This window comes from Euprymna scolopes, chromosome 4 (genome assembly GCF_053919585.1).
Source record: "Euprymna scolopes isolate OS-2025 chromosome 4, ASM5391958v1, whole genome shotgun sequence".
Lineage (NCBI taxonomy): Eukaryota > Metazoa > Mollusca > Cephalopoda > Sepiida > Sepiolidae > Euprymna > Euprymna scolopes.
The window spans coordinates 140,511,529-140,528,226 of record NC_136485.1 but is presented as its reverse complement, the minus strand read 5'-3'; the positions used below and the strand labels follow the sequence as shown (position 1 = coordinate 140,528,226).

At 32.1% G+C, this 16,698-nt stretch overlaps 2 protein-coding genes across 3 annotated transcripts in view; both read right to left on the bottom strand.

The window, feature by feature from the left end:
• LOC145269514 (sorting nexin-27-like) overlaps positions 1-16,698 on the bottom strand; it is a 382,840-nt gene that overhangs the window by 249,065 nt on the left and 117,077 nt on the right. The window lies entirely within an intron of this gene.
• On the bottom strand, positions 691-15,979 carry LOC145273191 (uncharacterized). The gene is made up of 3 exons (XM_080127064.1): positions 12,501-15,979; positions 6,779-6,801; positions 691-4,385 (listed from the first exon to the last, which is right to left on the bottom strand). The coding sequence occupies exons 1-3, from the start codon at positions 12,736-12,738 to the stop codon at positions 3,690-3,692; spliced, it is 957 nt and encodes a 318-aa protein (XP_079983190.1). The 5' UTR covers positions 12,739-15,979; the 3' UTR covers positions 691-3,689.

Sequence of the window (16,698 nt, the reverse complement as noted above, 5' to 3'; positions counted from 1 at the left end):
TTCATTAACGTAATTGGGTTTGTATTACTGTACACAGATTCGAAAAAGTTGTCAAAAACAAATATATAACAAATAAATGTTATCAAAGGCAAGATAAGTTACTTTTCTACCAAATATTTTTCGTGTTTTTATTCAATGTAACATGTTTATTCAGCTCGAAAAACATAGTGTTTACCGATGTATTCGAAAATTCAAGATGGCGTCTGATTCTCTCTTTAACACGGTAAGTTTGGGATAAGGTGTTATAAATAAAAAAAACTATACAACATACTATTAAAAACCCGCCGAATATATGTCAACCTATGTCACGGTAACATATATTGAGCGAGTTTTTAACAGTATTTTATCCGGTTTTGTATTTATAACACTTTTTCCCAAACTTACCGTGTTAAAGAGAGAATCAGACGCCATCTGGAATTTTCGAATACATCGGTAAACACTATGTTTTTCGAGCTGAATAAACATGTTACATTGAATAAAAACACGAAAAATATATCCAGTTTGGTAGAAAAGTAACTTATCTTGCCTTTGATAACATTTATTTGTTATATATTTGTTTTTTGACAACTTTTTCGAATCTATGTGTACAGTAATACAAACCCACGTATTTTAACAAACTGAAAATATGGATATAAAAGAATGATTTTGCATGTTATTTTTGTTATGTGGTGAAATAATCTTAAATAAGAAACATGATTTTTTCTTTAGGTTAATTTTTTTACTGTGCAATATTTCATGAATTTATTAAAAATATTGTTTTTGATTTTGAAAAAAATATTGTGGTTCATTTTGATTTAAAAATATTCATTTTGATTAAAAAATATTCATTTTGATTTAAAAAAATATTCATTTTGCTTTAAAAAAAGTTTAATTTTAATATTTGTTTATTGTCTTAACTCATATCAAATGTTTTGCTTGTGTTCTGCTTCAAATATTCATAATCTTACATGCATAATTTTCATTTAATTATATTAAATAAACTTCAAGTTTATTTCAAATCAAATCGTGTTCCTTCACTTTTTTAAAATGTAAATTATAAGTAATTAAAGAACGCATTCTAATCTTTAAAATCTATAATACAACGAAATATTCAATTGCTTATAATATACTTAAACAAATAACTTGTGTTTTTTTTTTATTATTTTTTTATTATTAATATTAGATGAGTTTCAGTATAAATCGTGTTCTTTCTTTATTTCTTTATTTTAATCCAATTTTGAAGTTTTGTAACGCTGTCTGTAAAAATTACTGTTCATTATTGACAGTCTAAGAGTTCCACATATCTTGCTTGTTGGGACCTCGGCGATGACGTCATTTTTTCAGCTGGCCGGCCATCTTTATAACGAAGGCCACGGTCTAAGCCTGAAAGTTCATATGCACCCCTGCCATATCCAAAAGTTAAAAAAAAAAAAAAAAAAAAAAAAAAAAAACATATGCCACTCTCCATTTACTTACTCATTACTTTTTGTCATTTACAAAAATAATGATCATTATGCTCTGTGGTGTATGTACATAAAGAAAGACAAATTTATAGACATTTTGGAATTTTAAGTAAGTAATACTTATTTTTATTTTTTTAGTCATAAAGTCTAGTTTAATGTCTGATAACAATTTTTCTCGGATTCTTGCCAAATCCTTGCGGCACTAACTTTAACCTCTCTTCTAATGCATCTCTCACCACAATATCAAACCATTTATTTGAGCAGCCAATGACACTTCATAGTTTTCTTTTCTTTTTTTTTTTTTTTTCAATTTTCGTACTACTGATTACAGTAATTGCTTTAAGGCAACTATGTACATAGATATGTGTTTTGTTTTTAATAATGTGCTGAATTCAAATTTCAAAATAGTTTGACTCTATAACTTTTTTTTTTTACACACTTCTATATCTTTTATATATGAGGAGCGTTCCAAAAGAAATGCATCTTGTTTTTGTTTTGTTTTTTTTTAATTAAAAAGAAAAGGCTGAAGGGTTACAAAAACGGGAGTGGTACCATTAAAACGAGCAACCTTTTGTGCTTCACCATTCTCAATACACTTTTGCAAGCGATGGGATGGTGGCTGTTCATGGGAGTCCAGAACAGGCTTTGACATTCACATCTGTCGTGGCTCTGAAATCTATGAACCCATCTAACTGTGCTGCATCAGCTTTGTAAAGGTGCTGGTGAACGTTAATTTCCCCTCCCCCCACTATGGAAGAACTCTATGATGTATATCCATTTCTAACGCACAGCCATGACAGGAGAGAGTCTCACACTGTCAATATCTGCAACAGAGAGATGAAACTTTCAGGCCATGAATGCATAAGCCCAGTCATCATAATAATGCAATTTGTAATTCCTCTAATCCATTTGGGTGGAATATAAAATATAGGAAGCAATGCTTTCGGAGTACCTCACACATATATATACACACACAAGAAAAATATAATTTCAGCTTACAAATTGAATAAATTTTAAAAACTAAAATCTAAATATTAGTATTAATATTTATATGGAAATCCCAACCAGATGAAACCGATAGAGCAATAGTATTGGATTTCAATCTGTTTTGGATTATATCATATGCATATATGAATTTGACTATAAAACTTTTTCTCTGGAGCCTGGACCTCTTTTAGAATATCCTTTTGGCATTTTATCAGATTTTATACATATGATTTCTCTCAAAAGTTTAGTATTTATGTACTAGCTAGCAAAATTTATAGACTACATATGAATATAATTTTCTAATTATGTTTTCTCTGAGAATATGAGCCATTCATTGGAACTCCATGGAATAAGGAAAATGTTTAATTTCTTTGTACTCCTGGGCGAAAAATAAATTGTTATAAACTTTCATTTACAGAATTTAAATCCAATTGTTCTTGTAACGGTTAGAAATGCCGACTGTCGTTTAGGCGATCGAGTTTCAATCTTGGCTTGAGGTAGTTGCTTGTCTAGCCGCACTGATGAGCTATGATACAGCAAAACAGTACTGTATGTGGATGATTATAATGCTCCCTATCTTGGGTTGAGCATATTGGGAAGTGATATACAAACTGCAATTAGTGTATTAAGTAATGCTCTGTGCGTAAACAAATTGAGCTTAGGCGTTTAGACAATGACAAAACATTGTTAATTCACTACCCGGCACTACTAATGATTATAAGCGCCCACTGTTTGGGCGGTCAAGTTCCGATCCTGGCTTGAGGTAGTTGCTTGCCTAGACTCACTGATGAACTGTAATACAGCGAAATAGTACTGTATGTGGATGACATATATATATATTATACTAGCATGGGTACCCGGGTCGATATGAAGTTCCGCTTGGAACACACCTGCTATACTAAGGATATGAATCATTTTCATCATGGGCAATGTCGATATCTCCACAACAATGTCAAAAATAAAGGAACGAGTAAAAACATGTAAATGTAATACCTTCTCTACCAAATATTTCGGCAGAAGAAACTATTCTCCAGATATTGAGTACTTTTGTTACCCGTGCGCAACTTTTATTGTATAGTAAAAAAGTAAGATATGAAGAAAAGAAAAAAAAAATAATATATTGATGTAACTACCCGGCGTTATCCAGGAGTCTTTCGTTTCATTTTTGTATTGCTTTTATGTTTTTAAACCCGATAAATATTTTTTAGTTTTAACTAAATAAATAAGCTAAAGAAGACGCGTCCCTTAACCCTCCAGGTCTTAAGGGCACTGCATTATTTCATGCAGCATATTATTTGGCAAGAATAGCCTGGTGGCACCCATCCCAAAGAAGAAGAGGATAAAAAAAAACGAAGAGGAAGACGCAGAAGAAGAGGAAGACGCAGAAGAAGAGGGAGACGCAGAAGAAGAGGGAGACGCAGAAGAAGAGGGAGACGCAGAAGAAGAGGGAGACGCAGAAGAAGAGGGAGACGCAGAAGAGGGAGACGCAGAAGAAGAGGGAGACGCAGAAGAAGAGGGAGGCGCAGAAGAAGAGGGAGGCGCAGAAGAAGACGGAGGCGCAGAAGAAGACGGAGACGCAGAAGAAGAGGGAGGCGCAGAAGAAGAGGGAGACGCAGAAGAAGAGGGAGACGCAGAAGAAGAGGGAGACGCAGAAGAAGAGGGAGACGCAGAAGAAGAGGGAGACGCAGAAGAAGAGAGAGAAGCAGAAGAAGAGAGAGAAGCAGAAGAAGAGAGAGAAGCAGAAGAAGAGAGAGAAGCAGAAGAAGAGGGAGAAGCAGAAGAAAAGGGAGAAGCAGAAGAAGAGGGAGAAGCAGAAGAAGAGGGAGAAGCTGAAGATGATGAAGATGAAGATGAAGATGAAGAAGCTAAGAGAAGTGCCAAAACAATAAACAGATAACAGGAGTGGAGAGTGTTGATTAAATAACAAAAACGGAAAGGGGGGGTATGAATGTCAGCCTAGTGTGCAAATGAAGTTCGTGTTCAGCTACAACTTCCAACACTAGAAGATATAGACAAAGAACGCATATGTATTAATTCAACATCTTTCTTGCAAGATTTGCTAAAGATTTTTTTTTCATTTTATAAAATATAAATAAAACTAAAATTGCAAATTAAAAATGTAATAACATTAAATCGAAATAATGTGGCCACCTCATTTCAAAAGTTACAGTCGATAAAAAAAAAAAAAAATTTTTTTTTAAAGTTTTATTCTGAATTTGTATTTTGCTGATGCTTTTGATACAGGGTGACCTGCTCCACAAAATAAAAAATGCCCCCACTCCCACAGAACTGTTAATAAAATGCACAATCCTTTCTTTAACTAACTATATTTGGCACAAATAAACTCCAGTCTATTTAGACTTGTTCAATGATATGCAAGGATACTTTTGTGATCGCCTCATCAGTAGGTAGTGTGATCTTGAAAGTGACTCATTCACCAAACCCTACTCTCCTTATGCTGATTTTTTATCTGTAAGATTATCTTAAAGATAATATCTATCAAAACAATCACCTGACTATTATTGCACTGTAGAGGAGCACCGCAGTTGAAGTGCAATGCAGAGGTGCATATCAGTGAACAGTGAGAAAACAAAGTTTGTTCGGCATTCATGGCTGAAACTTGTTTGACATGACAAAGACTGAAATTTATTTTTTAATGAAATATAGTTGGATTACAGACAGAATTATTAATGATTTCATAGGTGGCATTTTCATGGGGGGGGGGTCAACTTCATACATTTTAAATATCTATAAACAAAAAATAAAGAAACTAAATTTCAAATAATTTATCCTGAATTATCTCATTACTAGAGTTGATATTTTTTTCCACTAAGTTTTCTTATCTTAACAAGTAGATACTTTATTATTATTCACTGGTATTACCTATGTTGTATAATATGCTCATATATTTACGAGTATATATGAACGTGTCTATTTTCTGTTTGACGTGCGATATATTTAATTGCCTATGATGTTGAGTGCATATATATATATATATATATATATATGAAGTATATGTGATTGTCTAGTGATGAGTGTATAAACAGGACATAACATTTATATATACTCATAAATATATGAACACGTTATATAGACTAAACATGTTACAATTTGGTGCAGTGACCAGGATTATCTGGTGTTGCCCCAGCATGTCAATATAAAACTACACTTAGACAACAAACAGACAATGCTGAACATCCCTTCTCATTCTCAATATAGTTTGTGATTATTAATACATAATTGAAAACCGAAAGAAAAAATACTTTCAAAAAAACAAAAAATTGCAGCTCTTTGTTAACATCAGATTATGCTGCAACAAAATAGTTGTGCATGTTAATGAATTACCTCACTTCCACTTAAAGTATCACTTTAAAAGATTAGGAAAGAAAATGTTCAATGCTCATCCACGCATGGAAAACCTTGCTAAGATGATTATTTGATTAAATGCATTGCTATAATTACGAGATGAAACGTGTCACTGTGCTACTGAAAATGCATGGATGTTACATCATACATTTTTTTCTTATTGTATAAGTTTGGATTTTAGTCTTAAATAAATTTAATTGCAACTCCTAATGACTTCTCAAATCCCAGCATGCAGCATTTGCTGCAAAGCATAAAGGCTGAACCACTGAAGATTGGAACAAAGTCTTGTTTACATGCAATATTATGAAATTTAGTGCAAAACAGGGAAAATACGGCTGCACTTGAACAGAATGAACGTTGTTACAGTGATAATTTAGTTTACAAAAATGTTTAGAGTATAACAGAAATGGCAGACATTTTCCTGACAAGAAATTTGACAAAAACTATACAATTGTGATTAAGAAACATCCATCAAGCCAGTTGATTTGAAGTGCCGTGTAGAATTCTAGAATCACTGAATTCTTTTTGTCTCACTGAATTGTTCTAAGGTTTACTTCTGAAAATGTAGTATAACTGTTTTATGGCAATCTACATTTCCCCGGTTATTTAATATTATTATAAATACCACCTATATTATTACAAATAAGGGTGCTTTTTAGGAATAAGTATCCATAGATTAATCATTGTGACAAGCAGTTCCAACTATGAACAGAGAAAGCTGAATCAAATTCCAACTTTCATCAAAATAAAAAAATATGCAAAAAAATTTAAAAAAAAAACAAAAAAAAACATGCTATTACTTGCCAGAAAACTATTTTTTTTTTTAATCAATTAGAAAGTTCAAGTTCGACTTTTATGCAATTTTTTTAGATACCCTTATTACTTTTGCAACTATTCATTTAGAATTTGTTGGATACCCTTTTATTTACCATTATTAAAAGAGTTAGTTTGGGATCAGAGTAAAAGAAAAGTTTGATTCATACTGTGTAGAAGTACCGAAACATTACTGAATCCAATTAAATAGAAGATAAAATTAAGTAACTTCTTTGCAAAAAAAAAAAAAAAAGAAAAGGCTAATAATACATTTAGTTTGTTCAGTAAAGTGTGTTAACATTCACCAGTTTCAAACAAAAACTCAAAATTAACAACTACTGGAGCTTCGAACCAAGATCAAAGTATAGTATATGTTCTTCAGACGCTGCACTTCAATTTCTTCTCTCTCAGTGGAGGAGAAATCCTTCACGACTGAAACAATTTTTATTTTTGTTCCTTTTCTACACGTTAAAAAACGACCCTGGTGTCTGTCTCATGGAGAGGCACTGTAAATAGGTACTAGAATTGATGCTGTAACTACTAAAATTATTGGTGTTAAGTACTGAAAGTGATGATGTAACTGCTTAAATTTTCTTTGGTACCTATTCATAAGAATTATCCAAATAAGAAACACTGAAAACCTCCAAAAGTAAAGAAAATATTACATTAAATTTTGTATGAAGAGCTATTAGATATGCCATAGAAGATCAACATACTATTAACACTATGCCAAATATATTGGATGGAATTGCAGGAAATTTGTCAAAAAAAATAAAATAAAAACGAGATGCAAGGATGCTGGATATAAGAAAATAAAGAAAAGTAATTATGATACTTAATGTCCTAAAACCCCTCTACAAGGTTGTTGTCATTTTGGCAATTTTTCAATTAATAGTTTATAAAACTATTGCTTCACATTTTCAATTCTCCAGAATCTCATTATTATGATGAAAACTTGTTTTCTAAAGAAATAAAAGAGGGAGCCTTGTATTTATTTAGAGTTTGGACAATGTTCTCCAATGCTTCCACAATATTTCGTCGATTGCACACTCCACTCATCTTTTAGTGCCATATTTGCAATGAAAGATACACAAAGAAAACTGGAAAACAGACAAAACATTGTAGCAATAACAATAGCTCAAATGAGGACACAAATCCAACTGTAAATATTGTAAACCAGCAGGGTGTACTATGTTGCCCGGGTATCATGAAATATAATGGAAGTAATAAATAAGAAAAGTATTTAACTGCTACCATTAGAAAAGTCACCCCAAAAATTTAAAGAAGCATGCTTTTAATAGATACTAATTAACTATAAATTTTTCAGAATTTAAGTTTTTTTTTACTATTTATTTTGGACATTTTTTTTTTTTTTTTTTTTTTTAAACTTTAGGTGGAAACATAGTAACTTACTTTTCAATTTATTTTAAAGATTTTTTTCAAGAATTGATATTTATTACAAAATCAAAGATATTTTTCTTATTTGTTATTTCTTTTTTTTTCTTGGGTAGTGAAAACAAAACAATAGAAAAACAAACGCTATCAATGAAAAAAAAAATATGTGTTTAAATTAATTGTTAAAAAAAAATCTACATCTAAGTTGAGATAACTTATTTTCTTTGATATGACAATTTACTTTCTCAAAGCAAAAAGGGTATTTTTTGCATTGGAAACTGCTTTTCTTTTATAGTACGATAGGTTGGTTGGTTGTTTTACGACATATCAACCCTTTTCGGGTTATTTAATGCCGAATCCAAAGATTTTGAAGAAAAATTTTTTAATATAATATATTTGTTGTTTTCAAATCAGTTTCTATTCAAACCATAGTTGGGACCCTAACAGGTACTACCACTCCGGGTCAGAGTGGACCTGGGAGCAATGGTAATTAAAAGGTGGCTCCACACTCCCCAAAGCCCGCAAGCTGGGGCCTCACCACTGGATATAGTTTAAGGTCATATTCAGGACCAGTACGATAGGAGTGATAAATGACTATATATATATTTATATATATATATATATATAGTTTTGAAAATAAGCGGAAGTTTCTCGAGAGCTCTTTCGGCTATCATCTCATCAGGAGAAAATCGATAGCGTACAAAATAACATTGTGTCGAAAAATAAAGAGTTCTAATGGGGAACTTATTAAATGTGCCAAAAATTACGGGGACACTAAAATAAATTTATTAACGTTTAAAAACGATTAAAATATTGGCACAATGAGGGAGGAAAAAAAAAAGCGGGAGAAAAGATTCAAAGTTCCCCAAAGAGAAACAATGCGTTGGATGTTTCCTTTTGCCGGCACAAAGAAGGTTGACGCACCGCAATAGACAGACTCCAAAATCTTTAAATGGTTTTTGGAGTCCGCTCTATGTAGCACCTCGAACCAATCCATTTTATATCTATTGGCACAGAACGGGTTGTCAGCCAAATGCTGGCCAATAGCAGAGTCCAAGGCTGCAGAAGGAGGGAGACCACCTGACCCCATCCTACATTGTCTGATCTTCGATGGAACATGCTGGTTTATACGAGTCAAAAGGTGCAAGGATGTTTGCCCAACATAACCAGCATCGCACTGGCATTTAAATTGATATACAATATTGCTATTTTGGATGTAAGGCAAACTATCCTTGCGAAAAGACGGAAAAGCAGGTCTCGTAGTATATACCAAATTCAAGGACACAGAATTAAAGCAGTCGTAAATACTTCTGCGAATCTGTTTGGAAAGTCTATTACTCTTTTCCCCAATCCACGGTAATTTTAAATAAACCGGGCATTTTAAGGGTCCAAACTCTTTTATCATCCATAATAACATACTAAAATGTGAATCATTTGCAAAGGATAGAAAAAGAATAATTATTTATTTATTGTATAAATGTATACAAATTTGATAATTAGTTTTGTATAAAAATATACGTAAATACTAGTGATGGGACGATTCCAATATTTTTCCGATTCTGATAAAATTACCAATTCTGTGCTAAATTCCCGATTCCAATTCTTTATAAATCTCTAATTATTTAACTATAAATTGTTCTTTTCCCTGATTTTCATAAAAAAACACGTGTTAAATATGCAGATATTTTCCTAAACGTCAAAACACTTGTGGAGTGATCTATCGATTTTAGCTTTGCTGATATAATAAAATCAATAAATATTTATTATTTTATCATTATTAGCAGCAATGGAAGATTTTACTTTAAATCAAATCAAATTAAAAAAAAGACAAAAGAATCATTTTGTCATCGGAAAATAGGCATCAATTTTTCCAATTTCCCCAAATCTTCTAATTTTTTTGATTCCGATTAATCGTCTCAACACTAGTAAATAGATACATTATAGATTAGACCATTATAGATATTGAGTAAATATAGACTAATTATAAATTAGGGATAGACAAGTATTTACTCAGTTTTGGAAAGTTTGCCATTCACTGGTAACACCTTACATATAATTGTTTCAGTCTCCAGTTTTGGTATAAGAATATAACTGCTTATCAACTTATAATTTGCACAAACTTGGGTTTCATCACCACGTAGAAAAAAACAATATTTCCAAAAGTTTCACAGCTCACTAATCTATTTAACATAAACTGTAAAACCATGTAAATAAAAGAAACATTTTCCGAAAATCAATATATACTTACGTGTCTATTCCTATTACTTATTTAAAGAAAAAAATACACACATATACACATGGTTTTACAGTTTAATGTTAAATATATATCTATTAGACACGTCCGCAAATCTCAAGATGAAGTTCCATTTCTTGGTTCGTCTTAAGCTTCAATTGGAAAAAATGATTATTGTTCTATCAAGTTTGAAATAAGATATTCATCGTTGGACACATTCTGTAAGGAAATCCATTCGTGTTTTTATCACATAAAGATATGAAACAAAAATGAAATGTTAACCGGGAAGAAAAACAAGAGCATTTTCTACTTGAATATTCTTTAGCAATGTTCATATTTCAGTTGCGTATCATGTTATCAACTTTAATTTCGCAATGATAATTGCAGTTCTCAAATTAGAAATGCAGTACAATATGAGACATCATCAGAATATAATTATGATAACAAGTTTTATAAATTCATGAAGAAACTGCTCAATCAAATGTAATAACCCGAGGGAGAAAAGGTTATTTCTATCACAAAATCATAAAAGTTTGGAAACTGAAAAACAAAATGGCCAACTTCAAACAACATAATCTTATTCTGTCTCTAGAAGTAAATGATTCTTGACATTAAAATCGTTAAAAAAAATTTCCAAAAAATAAAAATAAATTTTAAAAAATATAAAAATAAATTAAACTAGTGATTCAGAAAAATGACATGTATACAGAATATTCTTTGAAAAAGAAAAAAAAAAAAATTAATTTGCAAAAAAAGAAGAAAAAAAAGAAAAAAAATTTCAAATAGTTAAAACTTGAACAACCTGAGGAAATGTAGATAACACTGAGTGAATAATTTAAAATTATAACTTGAATAATATATCAATAGAATTATACTGGAAACACTCAAAATAGGTTAATGTAACTAACATAACTGTTTTATGGATGTTTTTAGACAAATTATATCAATATATTCATATTTGCAGCTAACCTAGCTTTTATATGAATGTTTACAAAATTGTATTCCAGTGAGAGCTCTCTTATATACATCTTTACATAAGTATAAAAAAATTGCATGAGAATGATATGATGGATGTATAATGTAAGTCTTAAAGACAGGCTTAGATCTATTAATCTCAGGAGAAAATTAAATCTGGACAATAGAAAGAAATGTGTGCTGAACTGAAGACTTCAATGGTATAGGCACATCGATAGACTGGATGAGAGTACAATAGTTAGATGTAGAACAGTTAGGAAAACATGGAAGTGATGAAAATGGACTTCAGATTCAGAGGGATAAATATAAAGAATATGTCTAGAGATAGGAGTGTTTGAAAGTTCCGTTTTTAAAAGTCATCCAACACATGTCAACATGTAAAATGGACGTTAAACTAAATATGATGCTGATGATTAGAAAAGAAATTTTCCTGCTAAAGAAAACGTTCAGCTTTACGCAATGAACGATTTAAAAAAAAATTCTTTTTTCACCATAAACAAGGTCTATTATCACTTGGATATAAGGGGCTACTATTTGGCATCATGTCTAACAAGGGGGTGTGGGTGTCGAGCAGCAAGATTCCTATTCATATTAAATTGAAACTTCTGTATGTTAGTACAGACAAGGAAGCAAGAACCAGGGAGAGAATTCCAAAATCTAGCAGTTTGAGGGAAGAAACTTCTAGAATAGAACGTTTTCTGGCATATAAGGACCACAACAGTGAAAGGGTTGTTGCTTGTCAGATTAATTGAGAGCATGCATGTCGAGGGGGCACAAGTTCTATGAGTTCATCAGAGCACATTCCATTAAAGTACTTGTAAAATAAGCACAGGGATGCAACAGGTTGGAGCTTGATCAATAATATGGGACCTACTATTAGATTTGAAACTAGTGCAAGTTTTTGTCCAAGTGTTCCCATTATACTTTTAATGACAATTAAGATCTTTGTATTCATTATACGAGTCTTTTGAAGCATTTTGTATTTATAATGTAAACCCAAATTATCTAAATACCAGATATTATACTTTTTCATCCGTTAAAACCAGGCAAACGTTATAGCCGTTGAGTTAGAATGAATGCTTTATGCAAAATAAATGGTTGAATATGGTTAATTTGTGCTCATTTTTTTTGTATTAAATACTAATCACTTAATTTCAAATCATGCATTAAATAGATACCATAATACTTAATTCATTGCACCTTATCAAAGATCCATACAACATTTAAGCCAAATTGGCTCAGTAGTTTCTGAGGGGACAGAGTAAGATATATATAATATATGCATTAGCAGAATTTCTTGTTAAAAATATTAGAGTAAACAGCAGGCTTAATCATATATTTTTTTATTAATTGGTGTGATTCTTGACGACAAAGTTCAGACTTCCTGCTTTTCAGGCTGAATGTGTCCAGATTGAAGTAAGCTGTGTTATAACCACCTGCAGTAGTATAGATATGTTGAACAAAGCTCAGATTGAATAAATATATGTACACCCATCTCAGGTGAGAAAAGGGCAGGCCGAAGAACATTTAGAGTAACAGTCAAAGGTGATAAAATCATGTACCACCATGACAAACATGCAACCCACATCTAACATAATTACATTGAAATACTGGTTCTCACTAGATCACCAAAGTTAAGTAACGTTGAGCCTGATCAGATGGGTAACCATTTGGGAATACCAAACACTAAATGTAGGAGGACGTCGACACTGCCCTGCAAGAATTGCAAAAACCTGATGTTGTCATCACCTTTAACCAGATCTCCATGTGACTGGAGACCACTTATGGTGTAAATTTAATATTCTCATAACGTGTTGTAATTTTTTTTTTTTTTTTTTTTTTTTTATCAAGGCCCGGAAGCCACTCAGGGATAAGGGTTATTGCAAGTACATTACGTTAGTGTGGATATTTGATGAAGTGTTTACTTAAGGGGGCGGTTCATTAGGAATTTGTTAATGTTGGACTTGAACACATCCAAGTTGTAGTCCGGTGGGAAGCAGGCAGACGGAACAGAGTTTCACAGGCGTGCAGTTCTAAGAAAGAAGCTTTGTTCATGGAATCCGCGTTTTGATTTAGGCACAGATATAGAGTGGGGGAAATTTTTCACAGTGGATTCAGCTAGACGGGTGTTTTTCGTGAAAGATTGGCGAGAGGGAACCAGAAATTGGAGTTCAGACGAGCACCTGCCATGGAAATAACGATAAAACAAGGATAGGCTCGCAACATCTCTTCTGTGGGAGAGAGGTTGCAGGGTAGAGAAAAGGGCATCCCCCACTAAGCCATGAAGTCTATTTTGTACTCTGTCAATAGGATTTCTGATTAATAATGGGGGTATGGTCCCTCACAGTTGGGAGATTCTATTTATAAACAATGCTGCTAGGAACTGAAAATTCATGTTATGCTACCAAACAATCAGAAACCAGAATTGCTCCCATAAAAATTAAACCTTTTTCTTTAGTAAACTTGCATATGTTTTCTTCGTGTAAACATAAGAATCTTTTGCTCTGTGGCTACAAAATTATAAAATCAGGAACCTGAACAACTCAAAAACTGTCTACCGAGAACTAGTCACCTCCAGGACTTGTATAAAACAACTAACCATCAGAAACTGTTCTTCCAACTCCCCTTCATAGGAAGCTAAATCAACCCACCAACCTCCAGGTGTACCTTGTTGAACTTAGGAATGTTTCTGTTGAACTTGGGAATTTGGACGGAATTTGAAATGGAACTCTTTATTTCACGCTCTTGTTCCGTCAGCCCTGACTGGAAGGCTTCTGTCGAACTCTATCCAGAGTTTGAGAAAAGTCACCTGAAGAAGATCAGAGGTTACATCAACCGAAACGCTGCGAAAATGACAAGATGAGAACAGTAATCCAATGAATCCAAATAATACAAGTACTCAATCTGCATCTAAAAAAAATGAAGGGAAATAGTTTGCTCAAAGTCGCTACCACAATCTCGAGGCAACATCAAAACCTGGTTAAGATGTTGCTCACTGTATACCCGAGAGAATTGTCAAATACTTCTCCACAGTAAAATTTACACTTTCATTTTTTTCCTTTACAAACTCAGTGTCACGTTTTCGACTAAATGATTCATAGTTTCATCATATTAACACCTCACAGTATATATCGTTTTGGTTTTTTCCCAGTAGGTGCCTAAACAGATTTTAACTGATTTCAACATTTGAGCATCCTACATATAATCTCTACTTATATAAAGTTAGGTATGTATGTTTATATATTTGTGTGTACAGGATTAACTGGTAAAACTAACTGCCAAGTATAAAGGCTAATAATGTGGGCTATGTTTAGTTTCATGTAAAAGGTGGTATAAAGAGGTGAAACCCCTTCATTAAAATCCAGATACCTACAATTTTTTGTGAAATTTGAATAATAGATATTAGACAGCAATTAAAAAATATTCCATAATTTAATATCTATATGTTAATACGATAACGTGTTTGTTACTTTGTGCGTCACGCTTATATTTTTTTTCTTCAGTTTAATTGTTATGACCTTCGATTTCTTGTAATAAATAATTTTACCAAGAATTCTTAAGTTTTGGTTTGGTTTTATAGCTGAAGGAACTAAAGTTTATATATATATATATATATATATATATATATAGTGTGACCCGGATATAAGAGAGATTTTTCTGGTCCCAAACGTGAGTCTGTGTTAATGCACAGTGTAACCCAGATGCAAGAGTTGTAGGGCCCGGGTCATGAGTTTCTTATATCCGGGTTAAACTATATACGTTTTTTTTTTCTTCATAAGTTTTGGTTTCAGTTCAAACTGATGCACTTTATAATATATAAGAATTGATAGAAAATTGACTATAATAATATATACGAAATATGCATAAATTAAAATATATTTAAGCATATTTTACAACCGGGCTGCGCCAGGCATCACTGCTAGTTTTAAAGTATTTTAAAGAGCTTTAAGAGGCACAACCTTCAATTGAAATTTACATATTTCAGAATTGCATTATATTAGACGAATGATTATAATCCACAAATTAAGCAGAATTCCTTGAATTTCAATTTCTTCTTAAGAATCCTAAAGTTTAAGTCTTAAATTTGAGAGATTTTCTTGAATAGAAATCATGATTAATTTTGATCAACATTGGAATTAAGATTGTCGGCATAAAGTTTAATATCATTCTATCTTGATTTTAATCTTCGTAAGGGAACATATAAGTGGTGCAAACTGTTCTGTTTGGGGAATTTTGCCAGTCCTGGGACGGGTATCGTTCTAATTGTAAGTAAAACTGATTTCCTGACATCTATGTCCCCTTAAGACGCATTAATGCACAAGGTGTATGCTCAGGTCTATTCGGAAACTAAATTAAGAAAGGTGCATTTGTTGCTATGAGCAAATCATAGAAATAATGCAGTCTCTTTTAGCAAGCATAGCGTACAACACGATTAGCATCAACTTGGAATATATTAACATAAAATATTCGGTTTGTATTACTATACACTTAGATTTGAAAATGTCAAAAAACAAATATATAACAAATAAAAGGCAAGATAAATTATTTTTCTACCTTACTGAATGATTTTCTAGCGTTTTTATTTAATGTAACGTGTTTATACGTCTCGAAAAACAGACAGTGTTTACCGATGTATTTGAAAAATGCAAATGGTAGCGGACTATGTTGAATACGGAAGTTTGGGAAAATGAGATAAAACTAAAAAACTGTACAAAATACTGTTAGAGACCCACTGAATATCTATCAACCTATGTTACAGTAACATATATTGAATGGGTTTCTAACGGTATCTTGTATAGTTTTTTAGTTTTAACTCATTTTCCCAAACTTACATATTCAACACAGAGTCCGTCGCCATTTGCATTTTTCAAATACACTGGTAAATACTGTTTTTCAAGCCGAATAAACACTTTATATTAAATAAAAACACTAAAAAATTATCCAGTTAGGTAGAAAAGTAACTTGTTACCTATGATAACATTTATCTGTTATATATTTGTTTTGGGACAATTTTTTTTTTTTAATCTATGTGTATAGTGATACAAACATGCAATCTTCTGCACAGAGTTTTGCGTGTGCTCTCCAATGCTAATGTGCATTCATTTCACACAATCACCTGCCACCTAAGAAATGGAATTTTTATTTATTCATGTGCTTGTAGAGCAATGAATCTGTTCCATAAGGGCACATGAAACTTGAAACTAAAATTAATTCTATTACCATTTACCAGAGAGGAATGTGCAAGTAATAGCTGAAGAAGCAACCCTGAGGAGGTACTGCTTAGAACTTCCTAGCTTTCAAAAGTACAAAATTGACTTCACAATCTAGTGGGCGGAATGATCTTTATTCTCTTTCTTACATTCTCTTTTCTTGCAAAAAGGATGTCGCTATTCTTTCGCTATCAATATTTTCATAGTAGGTACAATCAGTAGGAGCATCAATATCTGGTTACCCCTTGTAACACATTCAAAGCAATATCTCGTCTAT

Excerpts from the sequence above, each read along its gene's own strand:
- LOC145273191 (XM_080127064.1), bottom strand. The coding sequence starts at position 12,738 with ATGTTCTTCGGCCTGCCCTTTTCTCACCTGAGATGGGTGTACATATAT. Across the intron at positions 6,802-12,500 it reads TATTTTTAACAAGAAATTCT|TAATGTTTCGGTACTTCTAC; the intron begins GCTAATGCATAT and ends AATTGGATTCAG. Across the intron at positions 4,386-6,778 it reads TGTTTCGGTACTTCTACACA|GCTGACATTCATACCCCCCC; the intron begins GTATGAATCAAA and ends TTTGCACACTAG.